Below are 22,676 nucleotides of genomic sequence, written 5' to 3'. Positions count from 1 at the left end.
AGTGCCATTTAATATGAACTGGGGCTGTTAAGTTCCAAAAAGGACATAAAAAAACACCATAAATGTATGATAAGTAGTCCATATAATTTCTGTGCTCTTCTCCTAGCTTAGAGTAACATACAGTATAGCTTCAGGAAGTTCAGCTGATATATTTGGAGAAAAAAAAAAAATATATATATATATATATATATATATATCTTGATCTTATAAACACTTCTCACTAACCTTATTACAATTGATCACATAACATTTCAACAAATGAAACAAAAAAAAAGGTGTTCTGCCTTATGTTGATAGGACACTACAGATAGTGATAAACAATAGAAGAGGAGTAAGGAGAACATGATGAGCCACAAGTCGGCACTCAAAATCATTCATCTGACAAAAAAAGTAACATATTTGAACTAAATTACAACATTAGTAAAGGTAAACCCAAAATAGTCATTTAAATTGGTTCTTGTCTTGCAACCAACATGAGCATCAATGGCAGACTCAATATTTTAGCAGACAGAAGTGGTGTTGTTTGTAAGAAAACTGTCAACATGAGTGAGATTTTTAACAACTTCTCTTCTGATTACTGCTTCCTTGACAAGGCAGACCTCCGTCTTTTGGCGGGGGATTGTTGCATTCCCGTGTTCGAGTCTTTGCTCCAGACACACATGGGGACCAGGAGCTCCAGCAGCTCCAGACTCCGTGTGTAGGACCTGTCAGAGGGAATATGAGCTCTGTGAACGCCTCGCTTAACATTCATCACCTCGTCTGATCAGGCGGGACAGAGCATATACACCAATAAAACACTTCATAGTAAAATGTGAAAAGCATATAGACATTTCAAGTGTGTAGTGCAGTGGGCCTGTCCCAATACCAACACTTGTGTTTCTGAGGAAAACTTTACAGTGCAAGTCAAATGAATTAGATCACATATAATTGGTTTGTAAAACATAAAGTGTTACAGATTTTATTGGTGCAGAGATGAGTATGTGTATTTTCTAAAACGTTTTCAACTGCTTTTTACCACTTAATTAGATGCACCGCAATTAAATTGTGTTGTGTTGCAAAGGAACTACTGAACACACATTCAGATTTTTTTTTTTAGTGCAAAGTCATGAATATCAAGCTAGTAGACATGTAAGTAGACAAGTAGTCAAGTGCAAAGACCACAAGCGTGGCTATTGGGACAGGCCTCATTTATAAAATGTGGCAAAGAAACTTTCCTACATTGATATTAACATAATTTCTTAAATGTAAACGTATGATTCGGAGGACGAACGTACACAAAAAAAGTATGCCTCTCTTTCAGTTTCAGATAGTTTCTTATAGTTTCAGATCTCCGCCTTGTAAACGCTGCCTAATAAATGTCATTAAAGGGTTAGTTCACCCAAAAATGAAAATTCTGTCAGTATTGACTCTCCCTCATGTTGTTCCAACCCCGTAAGACCTTCGTTCATCTTCAGAACACAAATTAAGATATTTTTGATTAAATCTGAGAGCTGGATCACTCCTCCATAGGCTTCTAAAGACGTTATAACTTGCCGGCCCAGAAAAGTTATTAAAGACATCGTTAATATAGTCCAAGTGACTCCAGTGGCTCAATCTTAAGTTTATCAAGCGACGAGAATACTCAGACACATTTCTATGTATTAGCAAATACTATGCTCATTGAGACTTAAAAAATTAACTAACTAAAAATGAATTAACTTAAAAGCTTAAAGAGACACAACTTTATTATTATGGTTGAGCGTAACTTGGACCCTCACAACTGATAAGGGCTGCACGATTCATTGAAATTAAACCGCATAAGTACGATAACGCACATCCTCCCAGGAAACTCCTATGGGCATCATAGCCTACTATCTGTAGCTGAATAAACAGAAGATTGACATGCTTTGATTAAACATGACTAATAAACACACGACTGCCTTATTCTGTGTAAGAAGCCACATCATCTCACAGAAGGATGAGCTCAACTGTCGTTATGAAGTGAGTTTGGAGTAAAAGCATGTTATTAAATGTCATAGCATGTCATAAATGCTTCTCATGTTTGGAAAGATGTTTGATGCGTGTTGCTTTTTCAAATGCATGTAATAAGCGACTCAAACTTGTGCTTTCAGATGGAGCAGCGTTTACTACTGATCACTGAGCCTTACTTCACTGACAAGCTGCACATAAAACATTATCACAGCCTTTACGGTTTCATAATCGCACTAAGCCAAATCGGTTTAAGCGTGATTTCATGTCAACTGGAGTTAATCATGCAGCCCTACAACAGCTATATTGTAATTTGTTTTATTCACAGATGTTACATCACCCTCTACTGCAGGATTCTCAACTTTACACTTTCAGCAATTCCACTTTTCTACAGGGTTCAGATAAAACCTCTGCAGTTGAGAACCCCTGACTTTTTTATGTCTCTCTCTCAATTTGTTCTTTGTCTGACACAAAATGTCCATGGTTTGGGGCTTCCAGGAACAGGGTTCAGAGCCACTGCTTTAGATGTTGGCTGCGTCTGAAAGCTTAGGCCACCGCCCTGCAGAGTTTAGCTCCAACCCCAGTTTAACACACCTATGTGAAAACTACAGGTGTGTGTGTTGCAGGGTTGGAACTAAACTGTGGAGGCACCATTTTTCAGCTTTCAGATGCAGCCATTATTTTTATTTCGAATAGAGTTTAGCCTCTTCTGACACTGCCAGTACTCAAACCACATACATTTGTAAAATAAGAGTGAAAGTAGATTACCTTTTCTTTCAGTCTCCTCACAGGCATTTCCTCTGTATCCACTTTTACATATACAACTGCACGCTGTCCTGGAGAGCATGGGGACGCCGTTATTCCTGCACGGGGCACAGCGACATGGGTTGAAGTTCTCCATATACTCTTCCCATGCCATCTTCAGGTGGGGCAACTTTGTGCGCAGCTGCTCGGCTGATGTGCTCAAGCGTACCAACTCGAATATTGGTGCAATCTATGACAGGACCACAATGACCAGAAATAGAGAAGAAATAACTATCAATAGTAGCCTATATAGCTTAAAATGAAGATTTAAAACAGTTTTGACAGAGATCAAAATTTGGGTTGATAATCGTACATAATCAGTAACCCAATGCTTGACCGTAGTGATTAAAAATGTTCAATGCCTGCTACAGTCTGTGCGATTTCTGCAATCCTATCCACCTTATTTTGCAATGTGGAAGTAAATACGATGAAGCACTTCCTTCTAATGTGTTAGACGTCCGTTTCGCTAGCCGGTAGGTAAGAAGCCATGTTATGGGAGCACGCACAAAACATTATTAAACACCTGGATGGTTTATTTATCACACCCGCGGTGTATAACACAGTGATGGGATGAAATGAAGAAGTGGCCTGACATCTTATGAGAACATTTTCAATTATTTTGTGTTGTGACTCTGAGATGCGCGTCTCAGCAGCTCGTTTAACGAATGCCATCTCTGCATATGCTGTGAGTTTGGGTTGCTTATGATGTTCATATGGGAATGCAATGTGTGCCATTTCATTAGATTTGAAACGTAAATTATCTATAAACCTACGGCAAAACAGGAGAATACATCAATAGGTTTCAAAATAAAAGTTTAAACCCTCATGAGTTTGCGTGTTTTGATGTCCAATTAATTTAACTATCCTTTAATAATCAAATTTATTCCGGACATTTAGGCTCTCAGTCTGTGTGTTTCTTGGGCACTCAGTCTGATGGTTTGATTGGTTAGTGGTACTATTTTCACTGATAGAAGAAAAATTTCTTAAATGTAAGTTATTCAATATTAATCTTTTATAAAGCAATTTTGTCTACCTGTATTAGCTGTTTAACTGTTAAGTTGCCATTGATTTATGCACTTTTTCTCACTTAAAACTTTTGCCTATATATTTTTTTCTTTTTCTGTTTTTGTCTGTCAATATTTTTTTTTCACCTTTTGATTATTGCTGTTGCCTGTGTTACTGTAGTCATTCTGTGAGTATTAAAGTGATTTTCATTTAGAGTTAGTTTTAGACATTTAAAAAAATATTCAGCATGTTGGGTCAAACATTTAACCCAGGGTCAAAACAACCAAGTGCTGGGTTTGTCCCTTTTCAACCCAGCGCTGGGTTGCCAAATGCCTCAAATTGTGTTGTTTTTAACCCTGCATTTGTATGCCATTCTAATCAAATTTCCTAGAACCTGACGGAAAATGATTTACCTAAAGCATATATTTATAGCTTACTGTCAAGTTATATTTACACTAAATTCTGCAGAAAAGTGGACCTCAAGGGCCAGAGCTGATGAAACTAAAGTTTAAAAAACAACTAAGTATCCTGGTGCTCTTCTGTCATTTTTTACCGAAAAATGTGTAAATTTCATTGAAAATGAATGGGAGACAAATTTCATCTAGTGTAAACATTTGGTACTGTGGCCAAACACAATCTTACTGAAAGCAATCTCTTACTGAGATATCAGGCTCAAATGTGGAACACAACTTGTTTCGATTTTAGATTTAGCTTTGATTTTCTCAAATATAAGAAATGTTTTGAAAATATATATATTTCATATAAAAAAATTGTTTAATTTTTGTGCATTTTTCATAACAATACATGTAAAATCTTGTTACTTTTTTTTTAAGTTAACTTTTTCACTTCAGCAATAATCTGCCAAGCGTCGTCTTTCAGTTTAAGTTGGACATTTAATTGTTAGTTCTACGCTCTAAACATAAAATAAAATAAAAAATTCTGTACTTTTTGACCGACCTGCGAAGAGCAGGTTAAGTTAGTAAGGCAAATTCACCTCAAACTCAATTAGCGCAGGGTTATATTTGAGACTCTTCCCCCAATCCTTGTAACTTTTGGCATCTCTGATACCCAAACTTCCACTGCTGGAGCCTGTGTCTCCACCCTTCACAAAGCCAAAGACATCCTCAATAGCACTGTTGGACTGATCACGGACTGTGGAAAATAAAATAATAATAAAAGTTGAATTTTAACTTAAACTATAAAACCAAAAAAAGAAAAGAAAATGCATGGAGCTCCAAGTTACATACTCTCATCCATTGTTCCAACTTTTTTACATGCTTTTACTTTTGTTCTCAGTTTGACATTTTCGTCCAATGCCAGGCCCAAAGAAACACCAATGCACCCTCCGATCTCTTGCCCAGTTTTTTCTAATAGTGAAAAGAATGTGGGAAATGACACAAGTACCAATTAGATTTTCTAACTTGAATAAAGTTAGCTAAATACAGTTGAGTCATTTATTTTAGATACTTTATTTGGGTTGTATATGTAATTTACTTACCATTTCTTTTCATGGCATTCTTGTTCACAACAGCAACATAATCAAGGACCCCACCCATGGTTCCCTCTGTGACATAGTGTGTACCATATTCGTTGAAGAAACTGGAATATGCACCGAAACTGTACTGATCTGGCAGATCACCAAGAGCCCAGAGCATGTCCTCATCCAGAGTCAAGTCTCTGCTTCTCATCTTAAACTGAGCCGTTTGTACTGTTGACAACAGCCTGACAAAACCCATCTCCTAAACATGAAAAGGAAACAATGGATGGGGATTATTAGGAGGCTATGATTGGCAAGGGCCAATGGATATGAGCACGAGCCCGTCTGATTAGTCGTAGCGGCGGTGTTGCTACAATCTGTAGAGATATTCTTCATGATACTCAGAAAACAGGACACAGGTTTAAATCATTTGAAGTGCTTGTGCTAAATGTTACACTCTCATAGGAAAATGAAAATCCATACTATCTCTTGCTTTGGCTGCCATGCATTGACCTCCAGGGCCCTACACTGATTTCCTGAGTTTGAGGATTTTCTCTCAGACATATTGTTCAGGGGTGGCGTTTACACATGACAGTTGCCTGATCTGTGTCAGCTTCTCAGTGCACCCAAACACACTAATGAACTAGAGGAAAATACTAGCAGTATTTGCACCATGTTCTCAAATACATTAGAAACTGTTGCTTTATAAACTGTTGCTAAATCTCTGCATCTAAACAAACAACATGTTTGTTTGTTTTTACATCAGTTTATACCCTTACAAAAAATAGGTTTGTTCAAGTGTGTTATTAGTATACTTCTTCTAAACTAGAAAATAAGAAAGGATACTTTCAGTCTACTTTTATGTACTCCTCAGAAATATACTTTATGTACTCCTCAGACTTAAAAATGCACTTAAGTATACTTGACTTATACTGACAGAAAGGTCTATGTATTTTTGGACTATACTGTACATGTACTCAATCTTTTGATCAAAATACTTAAAAGTATAATGAAGTATACTGTACTTGGCTTGTAGTTGTTTAATCTTTTAAATACATTCTTCACATAGTTGAAAATATTGATTTATAAAGAAAACATATATGTTCCTTATTCTGAGTATCTGAATTTATTTCAAGTCTACTTTACTCTTTCCTCGCCACTGACTGACTTTTCCTGCTATCCATGTTTTCACTGTTATACTATAGGGGGCGCTATTACATCTGAGAGAGAACAGAATATCGGCCGGCTTCAACTTCCGGTCGACTTCCTTCCCGCTTGGGTCTAACCCATGAAGAGGAAACACTTGCTTTGGGGGTGTTAAAATAATACATAAATAAAAATGCGATTTTCTGAGCTTTTTGTTTAATATGTTCCTTTTTTTATGAAACCTACCCTCATTCAAGTGTTGATAAAAAGGATGCATGAAACTAGAATAAAATGTTTTCAAAATGTAAAGTTAAAGGTGTATTTCAAGTATAAAACATTTAAACCTAAATAGGAACATAGTAGTATACTGAAAGTGCAAAAAAAAAAAAATATATATATATAATATATATGAATAGTAAACTATAAGTATGATGTTATGTTCACTTAAAGAACGCTAACAAGAATAATTGCAGTATAAACTACTAAACTAGTAGTTTAACCACCTATACTTCAAAAGTGTACTTTTATAAACTAAAACATTTACTATGAGTTTTAAAATAGTAAACTACTAATATACTTATAAGTTCACTTGTAGTACAGATGCAGTACAAAGGAGAAACATAGTTGTGAACTAGTTGTGCACTTAAAGTTTACTACTATTACAGTTACAGTACACCTAAACGTGTACTTTATATTCTAAAAAGTGGGCTAATTTAGTCCCATGCAATATTGAAATAGTACACTTACAATTTACTAGCCTGGTAATACCAAACTCTGCTACTTCGCTTTGCTTCGTAGACAGAGTTTGGAATGGCATAATAGAGAAGTGTTTTCTCTCTTGCGGGGGTCGCTTGTCTGAAGTTTAAAATCATTGGTTACCCGTAAGCCAATCACATAACGTTTGGTTCTGGCGTGTGTTATGCGCATGCTCAGCCGCATCTAACTTCCACTGTAAACACACGTATGATGCGAAAACAAAAACCATCGAGCGAAATACCGGAGTGAACATGGCTGTGAACGACTTTTGCAGATTATGTGAAGTAAATCCACGCATCCACGGTACAATCAGCGTCTACGTCACGGCTCTCAGCCCGCCCTCTGTTCGTTGATTGGCCCGGCTGTTTTCAAGCCGGAGGAAAACGGAAAGCTCTGACGCTGTCTCAGACTGAGTACAGAAGCGAAATGAAATTGAGCGGAAGTACGAAGTCTGACGTAGTCAGGCTAACAATTTACTACTAGTAAATTGATATTAGTATTCTTACTACATAAAGTATACTTAAAAATATACTTGAACATTACTTTAGTATACTTCATAAAATGAACTTGAAGTGTACTTCTTTTTCGCAAGGGGATGATCAAAAGCACCCTTAAATTCTACAGCATTCTTAGTGGCCAGGAGAGACATTACAAGACAGAAGTGTCAAATACAGCTAGTGGCTGGGAGAATCTTAAAGGGATAGTTCACTTTGAAATTAAATTTTGGTATGTTTTAGCTTACCTGAAGGGCATCCAAGATGTATGTGTCTTTTTTTCCAAAGTAGTTTCAATTTTGATATTTTTAGGTCAAACCGTTCTTGTCTGTCAGTCATATAATGCAGGTCGATGGTCACGGTCTCAAAGAGCATGCACAGAGTCCAAATTAAAACAATTCCCCATCGTCCAAATTAAACAATTCCCCATCGTAAGTACACATTGATGGCCTAAGACACGAAACGAGCGGTTTGTGTGAGAAAACGAACAGTATTATATCGTTTTTACCTCTTATAACACAACCACGTCCAAGTGATCTGAAGGGCGCGGGCGCTTCCTGCTGTGTGACGTGTACGCAGACTGGTGCATAGATATATATACACTAGATGTCACATTAAAGACATTCGTTCCAATGAACTGCCGTAGCCAAGGCGACATCTAGTGTATATATATCTATGCACCAGTCTGCGTACACGTCACACAGCAGGAAGTGCCCGCGCCCTCAGATCACTTGGACGTGGCTGTGTATAAGAGTTAAAAACGATATAAATACTGTTCGTTTTCTCACACAAACCGCTCGTTTCGTGTCTTAGGCCATCAATGTGTACTTATGATGGGGAATTGTTTAATTTGGACGATGGGGAATTGTTTTAATTTGGACTCTGTGCATGCTCTTTGAGACCGTGACCATAGACCTGCATGATATGACTGTCAGACAAGAACGGTTTGACCTAAAAATATCAAAATTGAAACTACTGCGGGAAAAAAGACACCTACATCTTGGATGCCATTCAGGTAAGCTAAAACATACCAAAATTTAATTTCAAAGTGAACTATCCCTTTAACAAGCTGGAGCCTTACACTCTTCAAACAAGCCCAAATATGCAACTGTTATTCTGGAAATAAGGCCAAAACCAGCCACTGCCCAAATATATAAGTGACTTCTTAAAAAAAAAAATTATAATATGCAGACTTGGCAACACTGGTACATAGTGACAATAAAGAGGTTTGAGTTGATATCCAAAATGTATTACTTTACCTTATTATTGTATTGTGATATGTTGCTGAGAAACTTGTATTCGGTACTAACTTCCCGACCAATTTCCACAAAAGAGACGCTCTGTGATTTACTAAAGCTGAAGGATCCTTCTGTCTGTCTTGCTCTGAGAAGGCTAACGGCATCCTCATGATAGTCTGACGCTTCCTCAGTAGTTGCTTGTGCCTAGCAAGGACAAAAGCACAGTCAGCGGATGCGTCTCAGTCGTAAGGTTGCATAGTTAGGCTGTGTCCTTCTTTACCCAGTCCTACTCAGCATTAAACACAGGAACGAGTCCGTGTGGGCCTTACTAGGATACAGCCTTCCGATTAAGAAGAACCCAATATGTGAAATTCAGATTCTTTAAAAAGAATTCAGATTAGTTAAATTTTCATCTGTGTTCACTAAGATTTCTATTTAAGCATTGTCTGATTAGCATAAAATGCTACATAGTCATTCTCAGCAAACAACGCCATTTATGTGCTATATGTGTCCCCAATAACTTACTAATAATGATAGCATTATGCCACAAACAAAAGAGCATGGATTAGATTCTGGAAATGCATGAACATGTTAATAAAAAATGTAAACTCTGTACTAAACACAAATAGACCCAGCTGTTCTAACCACATATTTAAGATTCGGGTTACTAGTTTAAGAATCAGCCATTGAGAAACCCATATTGGTTGAGCAATAATCTAGAGGATATCAGTGTTTAAAAACATGTCGTTTTTTTATTTGCAGTCTGAACCAAGTTGGTGGCCTTAACACACAAAATATGACAATTGTTGTCTCGCTTTCAGTTACAATATTTGCTTAATAAAGCCAAGTTTAGGATAAATGATCCAAATGTCCATATTTGCTTCATGATTGGTATTGTAAGCCTTCTAAAGCCATTGCATAGATCTATGTGAGGAACAGGTTCGTATTAACCTTTGTTTTCAAACAGAAAATATGATTTCTTGAATGTTCAAAAGTAATTATTTCTAATACAATGATGATATAAAACACACACACACACACATGTGCAGCATAATAAACATTGAAAGTAATAAGGTTCTTTTCTGCCAAAATAAGGAGCCAGAGATATCAGCGCTTACCATTATCTGATATGTGAGGAAGTTGTATGGCTTCCGGTAATATTTTTCAGCATCATCATAGCTGAGGTGTTCACAGAAGGGATCGTACGTGAGTTTCCGCCACTCTCCATTATAGATGTATTCACACACACCTCCAAAGTATCTGGGGTCCAGAACATGATTCATGAAAGCTCCAGTTAAAGCATTATATCTGAGGGAATTAAACAAAAAATAAATCAGGATTTGGATACATGTTGTACTTGTTAAAATATACTGCAACATAAAGCTAGATTATCTGCCAAATATGTAATTTTCCACTTGGGCAGGATTACTGATATTTAGCATTAAAAGCATACTATGTTGTCATCATTTGCTCTCCCTCATGTCATGTGGGTCCAAATATCTGTAGATATTTTGAAGAATGTTGTGAAGCAAACCGTATTGGAGACCACTGACTTTCATTCATGTGCAGACATTATACAGTAGATCTGAATAATATTGCTTCAGATACTGAAATGCGTTTTGAGTAACTACTGTACATTGATACTGAAACAACTCCGGAAATGCATAAGACAAGATAATAGACACATTAATTTTCAATTTTATATGAATGGATAAGGGAAAGTGTAGAACTGGTCATCAACATAATTACATATGACACATCTAAACATACATGTTTTCTTAATAAATAAACTCTGTAAGCTGCAGTTCTTGTCTTAAATGTGATATCTCTAATAAAACATATTTCCAATGCTGAATAGCACGGTGTTTCATTATTAAAATAAACATCACGTGTGCATTTCCACATCAGTCTACTGCTTCTTACCCTTGAGTGGCTTTATCAGCTCCTGGTATGAACAACATGTCTGTACATTTGGTTTCTCTTCTATTCAACACTTCACAGCCAATCTCATCTTTCTGACTTACACAGTCTATTTCATCATTGCAACGGAGCGGCTGTCCAATACAGCGTCCTGTGAGAACACAGACAACACATTTGAAGGAGACCGATTATGCAAAATTCACTTTTGCATGGTGTTTGAACGTGTGTGTCGGCAGTGTGTGTACTAAACCACCCAATAACAGGGCTCGAAATTAACTTTTTTACTTGGTAGCACTGGTGCTCCCAACTTCAAAAAGTTAGGAGCTCCAGCAAAAATTTAGGAGCACCCACCAAAAATTAAGGAGCACCACAACTACAAATTATATATTAACAGATTTTATTTCATCCTGTGGCCAAGATTTGAAATTTGGTCTTCTGGCTCTATATCATCTCACCCCGATGATATTGGCACATGATCTGTCATTTGACATAAATTTAGTGAAGGCAAGCTCTTCTTTGGCGATGGTGTATGCGGTGTTATATTCATAGACAGTATGGTTATATTTGACGTATCCTGCCGATTAAAAGCCTTAATAATCAAACCTGATGAACCTGATTGTTTGCCACACACCTGTCCCTGCATTTTTTGCTTGGCACACTCTATTGCTATTAATATGCTGTAGCCTATTAATCTTTGTTAATCTTAGTTAATAAAAATACAGCTGTTCATTGTTCATTAATGTTACTTCACAGTGCATTAACTATGTTAACAAATTAAAAAAAAAATATTTCAATAATGTAGGCTATTAGTTGCCCAAATGTTGAAATTAACATTAACAATGGTTAACAAATTAACAAAGTGCAGTTTATTAATAGTACATGTTAACTGTGTTAAGAATGTAATAAGTGGAACATTATTGTAAAGTGTTACCGATTTGTTATAACGTTACACCGATTCAGACGTCTCGTGAGTGTGTTGGACAGATCAGTTGTTTTAACCATTCATTAAAGTGAATCGGTTCAAATGAGTCAGTTCGCGAATCGGACGTGTCATTAGTGGACGTGTAGCATACGGCAAGCGTTGTGTGATTATCCCGGTAGTTTATTTTTTAGCACAATTCACACTCCACGGTAATTTAGGAGAAAAAAAATCTCCGAATGCTCCACGTGAAACTTCGGTCTTCCGCCCTTTTTCTATCGTGTCAAATGATTTTGATTAATATGCGCGAGGGAGAGAGAGCAAGACAGCGCTCGTGTTGTTTGAAGACGTGAGAGTGCGCGCGCGCGGCCGGGGCTTTCTCTCGTCAAGCGCAGCAGTCATTCTATTCTACATCACTCACCGATCAAATAAGGCTTTGGCGGCCGCCAAAGAAAAATCAATGCAGGAAAAACCCCGGGATTGGTTATATAACGTTGGATAGAATGACGGTCCGGCCATCGCGTATCAGCGCACATAAGGTACACACTGTGAAGTAATTTGCAAACGTTTTTTAGAGAAATGAAAACAGGTCGCACCACAACCATTATTTGCACTCGCACAAATGCTCCCAAATATATTTTTAGGTCGCACAGATTAAATTTCAGGAGCATATGCGACCAAAATGGTCGCAATTTCGAGCCTTGAATAATGCTAAAAATCCACCCCCTCCTTTTTTCATCCCCATAAATCATAAACAATGTCTCAGAATAAGCCATTTTCAGTTTCTATGCAATGTGACGTCACACATGCTTAGGCCCCGCCCACGGCTGCTGACAGACCCCGCCCCGTTAGCATAGGCTCCGCCCATCAGTGAGCTGTACACAGTCCGCCATGTTTATCTCCACGCCAGAGCATTTAACAGCAGCATTCAATTAAGAAATGTATTCTTATTAAAGCTACTGAAGTTATTCAGTCAAAAGCAGTGAGTGGTTTTCTGTTTTTCTCTTGTTGTTTGACTCATATTAACAGCATAGGTCCTGAATATTACACTGCTGTCACTTTAATACACAGATCTAATATACACATGCGACATAACAGACTGTTTATATGAACCTTGTGTGTTTTTGACAGAACCTTGTGTGTATGTGGACAGTTTAAGCACAATAAGATGTGAAAGAGAAGTAAGTTTAATAATCACACATTCAGCTTCCTGTGCACTCAGAAAACCATATATCTGAAGTTTAGACTGATATAGCTTTAAAACATATGCAGATAATAAGCTTTCATCATGATGAAGAACTGCAATGTCACGTGAGCATGAGCGATAGAGGTGATAATCAAAAACAAACAGATGTTTTCGTTTTTTTGGCAGAGTATCCAAGGCTCCGCCCTCTTCTGGAAAGGGGGGCGGGGACTCAGCAGCTAATTTGCATTTAAAGATACATGCACGAAAACGGCATGTCTGTCCTTCCACTCAAAAATGGGCTCTGAGGACACCTGAGACATACACACAGACAAACGTGTAGAAAAAAGGCAGGCAGAAGTATTTACCAGCAGGCCCACAAGCAAACATGTCCCCACAGTGGTCTTCCTGGAGTTGGCACTCGTCCTCTTGTGGACATTGTCTTTCGTCCCACTGACTGTGAACACACTGCTGACCACCGAACTGAGACGGCCGCTCCAAGTACTGGAAGCGAAACTGTGAAACATCACAAACGGTTTAAATATTCATTTTCAGCACATCAGCTTATATGCGTGTTACCAGTCGCAATATGATCACTTTAAAATATTGCTTATGTTTGCATTACAGCTACACTCGTATGTTGCCCAGCAAATCTCCTATATAATGCATGATGTCCACTGGAGTGGACAGATATTTTTAATTTATTTTAACCTCATTTCAATGAACAACAACAGATTTTCTTTTTCATATTTGTTGGTTTAGATGAGTGTCTATAATTGTGTCTATAATCTATAAGTGTCTATAAAATGTTTTTACCGTCTTGTCGCTACATGTGTTACAGGGCGACCAGTCCGTCCAGCTCTTGAGTTTACAGTCGACAGGAGGGGGGGTATCGACTCCTCTGGTGTGTCTCGAAGATGCATTAGCCCTGAAGAGACACAATATGTGAAGAATACAACATGAAAAAAGCTCCTAAAAGTACAGTATCTATTATTACCTGTTGCTTGATGATTCATCAGTTAATCTGGCAGAAACATGGTAACTGAAGCATTCTAGAATAAGTCCAAATGTACAAACAGAAAACAGAAATCGGCACATAGCTGAGATGGTTGGTTTGAGATTGATCTGAGACCTAGGTCCAGTCTACACATTGTTTGTCAGTATTATTAATGATTGACAGCATTTGGGGGAAAAGAAGCTTTAGTCACTTTTGCCCAGAATGCTTCACTTCTAAGCAAATACATGACAAGTTTTACATGGAGAATTAGGGTTGACTGGCATTGAGTCAAAATAAACAGTAATTATTACCAGATTGTATTCTGGCCATTATAAATGCATATGTCACTTTGCACACATAACAAATCTGTAAAAAAACTAATAATGGCAGAAAATTACCATTTTCTTTAACCCTAAGGCTTTACCACAGCATACATTTACATATCTAAAGTCTTTTGACATATACCAGCAAATTATAGCCTAGATGTAGTAATGGGTGCTTTCGAAACATTAATTTGTTTCAACGCGGTGATTCTATGTCACAACTGTTTAGAAATTTCAATGTTTCGCTAAATAAATAAATAAATAAATAAATAAATAAATAAATAAATAAATAATAAATTAAATTATTCGCCGCTAGGCGCCATCTCTATGAACCCATGAACCAGTGTCTATGTGATTTTTACCTGATCTCGGATCAGTCTTATAAATTTGTAGATATTTAATGACACATTTTTATAATAAAAATAAGGATTTTAAACAAGCTCTCTATAAAGAAAACCAATCACGTTCCAAGACCATAAAAAAAATTCTCAATCAGACACTCTACCAACATGTACAACATAAGTTAACTGACTGTAAAGGCTAGTGCACGTCTGTGTTTGTGCTGCACAGTACACACACACACACACACACACACAGTCTCACTGTATGAGGACAATCCACATGATCTTCATCTCCAGAGCTGCTCTTCAGAGTCACTTCACAAGCTTTTCCCCGTTTCATCTGAGGAAAACTACTGTCAAATACACACTGAAACTGATTAATTACATTTTAAAAGAATGTTTTAATTTATTTTAAAAAACACCATATTTGATGATACATTTCCCAGTAAACACAGAACGTTCCCCTAACGTTCCCATATGGTTCCCATTTGGTTATTTTGTTGGGAACTAGGAACGTTCTCTGTAGGTTTTCTTTTTATAACCTAGAGAACCTTCCCAGAACGTTTCCTGCAGGTTATTTTTAGGTTCTATTTTTATAACCTAAAGAGAACGTCGTTCTGGGAACGTTTTCTGCAGGTTATTATTTTAATATCATACGTTCGCAAACCATACACCTACATGATTGGGCATAAATCCAGCAAAAAGCGCTCCCTAGTGGTTTATATCTCGTTGAAAACGCTTGTGCTGAATATTATTATACCTATTTCTAAACATTTTGTTAACAATTACTACATTAAATAGGCTATGCCTATAATGCATCCATAAAAAACATTAAACATCACAGTAGTTTAAACACCGAAACAACATCACTTAAATAGCCTATTAATTAATTAAGTTTTTGATGGCCACAGGCCTATCCACTTAATAATGTATCAAGTTTCAGGATATTTTAGCTGATTATCAAATAATTCACTCCATCAATTCTAAATATGTAAATGCTGCGTGACTTCTACCGTGTTTTAATGGGCGCGCGCGCTGAACATTCAAGCCGCATTTGAACTGGAGCGGAGGGCGTTACCATGGAAACGAGGGCAGCTCAACTGACAATCAGCGAAACTGTTTTAACTACTTTAAGGTAAGTTTAGTCCATAAAAGTACACAAATAGTACATACAAATGTTTCTGAGACTTTCTTTCATGTAAATGACTCGCTTCCGTTGAATATTTACTTTATAGAAATGGTTTAGTGTCTTAGCAATATTTCGTTAGCATCTCAACTGTAACTAAAGGTAACGTTAATTTAGGTAAACTCTAGACTTGAGCTGTAATTTTGGGCTTTTAATCACATCTTATGTGTAGATGAGAGATTTTGTAGTTTTGTAAAGGTTTTGCTGACAATTGGTCAATGGATGAATGGAAATAAGCTCATTTATTTAACCTAAAAGTACGCGCTGTATTTTTTTAATTTATTTTTTTATTAGACATTAGACATAACAAACATCAAAAAACACAATAACATGACATCCAAAAAGATAGCAATCTAAAAAAAAAAAAAAAAAAAGAAAATTTCCAGAATAGAAAAAAGTAAATAAAATAAAATGTAAGGGGATAAGACCAATCTGTTATTTATAGAAACCAATAAATGGTACTACTAAAAAAAAAACACATTAAATCAATTTTCAATTAACTTCAATTTTTTAGCAAATGTAATTGTATCACTACATTTTTTGTTATCAATACATTTGAGAGACTCAATATACAATTCAAATTCACTCAAAAAAACCTTCAAACATGGTTTAGAATTACTCAATTTACTCTTATGAATATGAAATTTACCTAACAATATCATAAGATTCATCATAAAATTAACAGAAGCAATTTTCGAATCAAAATAAATGATAACATCTTTGGATGCAAGTTCACAATTATGACCAGACTTCTGATGAAAGTGCCTAGAAAGATCATCCCAAATTTTTTTAGAATGATAACATTCAAAGAAAAGATGTAGAATTTTTTCTGGCTGATCCAAACAAAAAGTACAATTTTCATCAATATCCATAAATTTCGGTAAAGTATAATTACTAACATAAATATTATGAAGAATTTTCAAATGTACTTCTCGAAGTTTGTTAAATATACAAAATCGAAAGGGAAGCAACCAAGCTTTTTTCCAGATAATCTCTGAGAAGCAAATATTCCAGAAAAATTTCCCTCTAGGCTGAACAAATCTATTTTTATAAAATATATTTCTAATGAATTTATTTGAGCAATTTTTACTGGTAATGTCTACACCATTTAAATAAAGAGTGGGATCAATTCTACAAATGTTAAGGGACATCATATGACTTCTCATTAACATCATTAGACCAGCAGGAATGGCTTTTATTACATAATAATACTCTTTATATTTAATAGGAAATGCCCACTTATTCATGAAATTGTCATAAGAAAGAAACTGAGCTGACTGATCTAAAAGGTCAGATAAGAAGTAAATTCCTTTATCTTTCCAACTCTGTAAATAAAGAGATTTCCGGTTTACTGTAATATAAGCATTATTCCACAAGATTGCTTTATGTGGGGAAAAGTTATGTACATAACATAACTTCCAGGCCTTAAGAGCTTGTTGGTAAAAGTTGGATAATGTCACAGGCAGATTGCTAATAGAGTAATCACATACTAACAAAAAATTTAAACCTCCAATCTTTTTAAAAATATTATATGGAATAAAAAACCATATTGAGTCTGATTTAAGAAGACAGTTTCTGAGCCATTTTACTTTGAAAGTATAATTTAAATCGAAAAAATCCAAAAGCTCAAAACCACCTTCATTTCTTGGGCCGTGAAGAACCTCCTTTCTTAAATGATGATGTTTATTCTTCCAAACAAATTTTGTAAATGACTGATTGATTTTTTTACAAATCGAATCTTGAACAGCAAGAGATAAAGCTGGATAAACAAATCTAGATACCCCTTCTGCTTTGGTTAATAGGACTCTGCCTATGATAGTCAAGTCTCTTTGAAGCCAATTATTAAAGATGTTTTGAGTTTTTTTAAGTTTGGGGGAAAAATTTAATTCTTGTCTTTCCGCTATATCTTTTGTTACATTTATTCCTAAATATTTAACCTTGTTTTTTACTGGGATATTACATATATTTTTTTCTTTTGAGTCATAGAGACACATTATTTCACATTTATTTACATTTAGCTTTAATCCGGAGGCATCAGAAAATGCACCTACTAGCTGCAATACTGCGGGCAACTGTTCTTTATCTTTCAAAAAAAGAACAGTATCATCCGCAAGCTGAGTTAGTCTAAGCTGTTTATTGAAGATGGTAAGTCCTTGAATATTTGGAGAATTCAAGACTTTTATGGAAAGAAACTCAACTACAGTGAGGAACAAAAAAGGGGCTATAGGACAACCTTGACACACTCCTCTACAGATGGGGAATCGTTTAGAGGTGTTAGGATATAAATTAATCGAGCTATTAATACCTTTATGGAACATTTTAATTATAGAAATAAATCTTTCCCCAAAACCAAAGAATTCAAAAGCCCTATACATAAACTGATGCTCAATCGTATCAAACGCTTTGTGGAAGTCTAAGAAAACAATTAAAGCCTCTGAATCTACTAAATTTGAATAGTCTGATAAGTCCAAAATTAGTCTAATGTTCCAACTTATGTGCCGTCCAGCCATAAATCCAGTTTGACACTCACTAACTATTTCGTCTAAACCTTTTTTCAAACGAACTGCATAAACAAGAGATAACAATTTATAATCTACATTTAATAATGTTATAGGGCGCCAATTATCCAAGATCAAAGGATCTTTATCGGGTTTCGGAAGGAGGGTTATTAATCCCTGTTTCATCGAAGTCGATAACTCATTAGAATCAATACATTCCTTATACATTTCGAGTAAGGGGTTTTCAATAATATCCCAGAAGCAGAGATAAAATTCAACTGAGAGACCATCAGTGCCTGGCGATTTTTTCTTCTTCATTGAATGAATAGCTGTAAACAACTCTTGTTTCCTTAGTTCTTCATCACAAAGGTCTCGAAATTGTATAGAAATAGATGAGACAGATTGCTTAACTGACACAAAAAAGTCGGAACATTTATCAGTTTTAAAAACTGATTCATATTACTTAGTGTAGAATGATTCCACATAATTTGTAATCAATTTTGGATTTGAAGTTAGAACATCATTAATTTTAAGAGAGGAGATCGTTTGTCTTTTATAATTTCGTTTTTCTAGAGAAAAAAAATAACTAGTATTCTTTTCCCCCTTTTCTAACCACTTAGCTCTTGAACGAATGAATGCCCCTTTTGCTAAATTAATATATATATGATCAATTTGATTTTGTATTGTCTCCAATCTGACTTTTTCTACCTCTGTAAGATTAACTTTTTTCAAAAGAAAGTCTAATTCTGTCATAAGAGCCTTTTCCTTATTCAAATTTTTATTTTTAACTTTCTTACTAAAATAAACAGCTGACTGTCTAACTTTAAACTTAAATAATTCCCATTTTTTAACGTGAGACATTTTCTTATTTCCAAAAATGAGTTGAGCTACTTCTCGAACCTGGGTAACAAACCCTTCATTGCTTAGCAAGTTGTTATTTAATTTCCAATAGCCTCGTATACTATTATTTTTACTATCATTTCCAGAAAGAGTCAAAACAATCATCTTATGATCCGAAAGAGGTGCATGACAGTATGTAACATCAGTAACGTATTGGGTAGATTCTGGGTTAATTAACCATAGATCAATCCTTGATTGTAAAGACTTTGATGAATTATTTAATTTCATTAAAATTCAAGAATCTCCAAACATCCACTAAAGAAAGACTGGTACATAATGCAGTAGTAAACTTAAATTTTGAAGTAGAAAACATATGAGGTGGGAAACGATCTAAAGAATCATCTGGGGCGTCATTAAAATCACCACCCATTATCAAAAAAGCACCTTGATATTTCCCCAACAGAGCTGAAATAGATAGAAGAATGAATAACCTCCGTAGACATATTTTTGGCTTGAACTGAAGAATTATGACCATCAAAATTCCCTAAAACAAAAACAGAATTTGAAAAAAGATTTGATCGCCCCACTGAGATTTAACATTTAACATCAGATTCACACGAATGAGTCTCTTGTAAAAAAATTATATTTGCAATTGCACGCCTAACAAAAATAAACATGGACTTCCTTTTAGTGTTGTCGCGTAAACCCCTAACATTAAGAGAAACAACCTTTAAACAGCTAAAAACAAAATCAGACATAAAAAAAAAAAATCTTATTTGGATGTCAGTACAGTGTTATATAAAGAACCCTGAAACAAAAAAAATTTCACAAACCAGTTGGTATTGATCCACTCCAAATTATGAGGAGTCACATCACCTGGACGAACGCAAATGGCCTGAAGACCACGCAAGATTTCAGTTTGAAATTCTACCAAGCATAGTCCTTTCTCAGTTAATACTCATCTTGAAAATCATTCACAGACAATTTTTCTCCATCAATAAAAGCATCTGCTCCACGAAAGTAAGCTCTCTTCCCCTCTTCTCTCGCCGCCTTTACCTTTGGCCATAGCAGCTTCCTCTGTTGCCTTTCTGCAAATGTCAGGTCCTCAGCCAGGCGAACCCCTCTTTCCTTAAGTGCAGGATGATCCCGTGCAGCTTTCCAAACTTTCTCTCTGTAGGTCCTAAGCGCGAACTGGATGATGACCGGCCTAGGACGGTTACTTCCAGAACCAGGACGTCCAATCCTATGTATTGTGTCCACAGAAAATCGGATGTCATCTACCTCGTCCGGAGTCAACATTTTCAGGATTTCGAGCACTTTGATTCTTATATTTTCTCCATCCGTTTCTCTCAGATTATTTAGCCTCAAATTCCATCTCCTACTGTAGATCTCGGCTTGATCGCACTTGCCTTGAACCAACCGGACCACCTGTTCAATCTGCGCTACCTTGTTCTCATTAGACTTGACCCTTGCAGAAAGAGATTTCATCTCCTCGGCCACAAAGTCAGTCGTCTTTGCTAGATTAACTATAGCGACCGAGTTCTGGGTGAAACTCCGATGTTCCACCGATGAAAAGCGATCATTAAGAGCGTTAACAGCACGAAGTATATCGGCATTAGATACTTTGAGGTCTTCTTCCTGACATACTTTTTTTGAAAGAGGACTACCTGTTGGAGTATTTGGGGATGAATCAGCTCCAGATGATGCTTCGAAAAGCGAAGAGAGTAACTTTCTGTCCTTGTTCTTTGGCATTTTGGAAAATCCACACGTGGACTTGCAGAGTGATAGTCAAATAGGCTTGCGTGACAGTCTGATGAGATTTCTATGAAGTAAATTTAAAACATTCTACCTTAAAAAATAGCTATCACGCCATGTCTTGTAATTAAAGTAAACAGATTCGGCCAGAAAATGCAACTCCTCAAAACGCCTCAGAGCTCGAACCAACACAACTGTTCAGGTCGCCATCTTGCGCCACCCCTCTGTCAAAGTACGCGCTGTATGGTTAATTCATAGTTATCACGTGACGTCACACCATTAAGCCCACCTGGAGGGCAAAATGAGGCTTTCCTCCATCGCCCACCAGTCATTTTTATCAGGTTTGTAGTTAGTATTAATGTAGTAAAACAGTGTTATTAAAAGATCAAATTCAATATATACCGCTTATTCATGATGCATACTTTGTACAGGTAAGCAGATGAACACAGAACAAATTATTTATAACATCATAATATTGTTTGTCTTCTCCCCTTTACAGTATTGTTTGCCATCTAGTCCTGATCACAGAGTTTAGCTCCAAACCCAATTAAGCAGACCTGAGCAGCTGATCCAGGATCACCAGAAACTCTGCAGAACTTTGGTCTGGACACCAGTGATGTAAGTTCAGAACATATTGCAGGAGATCTCAACATTGTCTCTCAAGGTCCACTTACATGCAGAGGTTTACTCCAACCTAGTCCAGCACACCTGAACAAGCTAATCAAGGTGCTGAACTCTGGGTGCATATACATACAACCGGCACATCCGGGAACTTAACTGTCAATTTTGTAACCGCCCCTTTTTAGGGGAAAACAAGCCAGACTTCCCATAGACTTCAATACAAAATAGCGGCACAAAACAACGTCCGTACACAGCCGGCAGACGTGTATAACTTCAGAAATCACTTAGATGAAATATGTCGAGTAATTATATGTCCACCCTGCCTTCCATAGAGCGTGAACGATACATTTATAAACTTAATTTGGGCAACTTAAAAACATATCCCGTTTCATTCTACCAGCGTCAAATTGGCCTATCAACCCCACCCAGTGGTTTACCCGGACATTTACTCGTACCTCATCGAGTCACCAGGTAGCCAGTGAATGATTTTACTACGGTTTTAAGAAGTAAACATCTTTAAATGTATAATATTGTGTCTTTATATTTAGAGTAGCTACTGAGTGCACTTTTCTGTCCAGCTATACAACTAGCCTGATTTAGCTTTCGATAGCATCATCCGTAATTCATGATATTTCCATAACAGCAAGATATTGATGATGATGGCAGGCAGAGATGGGCATAAATACATGGAAATGTATTTAAAATAAGCTACACTGTGTGATTTTTTACCCCCATCTAGCGGTGAAATTGTATATGACTACCCAGTGAATATTAGTTTCTGTTCCTCTCAATTCCGAGGGCGTTTTAACTCCTACGGTGGCCGTATTATTCCAAGATTAACATGGCTTCCAGTTATCGACTTCGTCCATGACAATAATAAACAATAATACGTCTAAAATGAATAAAACTACAGGACAGATGTCAGGAGGTAAACGTCACCCTTGGAATCGGCTATCCCAGCATAATCAGATTAGGCTAACGTTACAATGTGTACAAAGTAAAAGCAATTAAAAATAACTAAAATTTACAGTGTCCTTTTTTTTTATATAGCTTAAAAAATTGCGCCTTTAAAACTATTCATCACCTGTGATCCGTCTCAGCACAGATTTATGTTACAAGGTAAACAACACTTTTTCACCATTGACGCGAGGATGAAGTTATACTAGAGGTCGTTCTGGCATTATGCACAACCATGCTATGGTTAG

At 36.4% G+C, this 22,676-nt stretch overlaps 1 protein-coding gene across 1 annotated transcript; it reads right to left on the bottom strand.

Moving 5' to 3' along the window:
• Positions 1 to 555: 555 nt before the first annotated feature.
• c8a (complement component 8, alpha polypeptide) lies at positions 556 to 20,847 on the bottom strand (the record flags this gene model as incomplete). The annotated part of the gene is made up of 12 exons (XM_081373835.1): positions 556 to 704; positions 2,737 to 2,962; positions 4,772 to 4,929; positions 5,025 to 5,144; positions 5,276 to 5,516; positions 8,910 to 9,092; positions 10,007 to 10,196; positions 10,812 to 10,959; positions 13,279 to 13,426; positions 13,727 to 13,838; positions 19,929 to 19,990; positions 20,152 to 20,847. 12 exons carry the CDS (start codon positions 20,845 to 20,847, stop codon positions 556 to 558), a joined length of 2,433 nt encoding a protein of 810 aa, XP_081229961.1.
• Positions 20,848 to 22,676: the final 1,829 nt, after the last annotated feature.

This window comes from Scardinius erythrophthalmus (assembly GCF_964197995.2).
Source record: "Scardinius erythrophthalmus genome assembly, chromosome: 9".
NCBI lineage: Eukaryota > Metazoa > Chordata > Actinopteri > Cypriniformes > Leuciscidae > Scardinius > Scardinius erythrophthalmus.
Note: the sequence above shows the minus strand (reverse complement) of the source record. Positions and strands in the feature narration are given on the sequence as shown.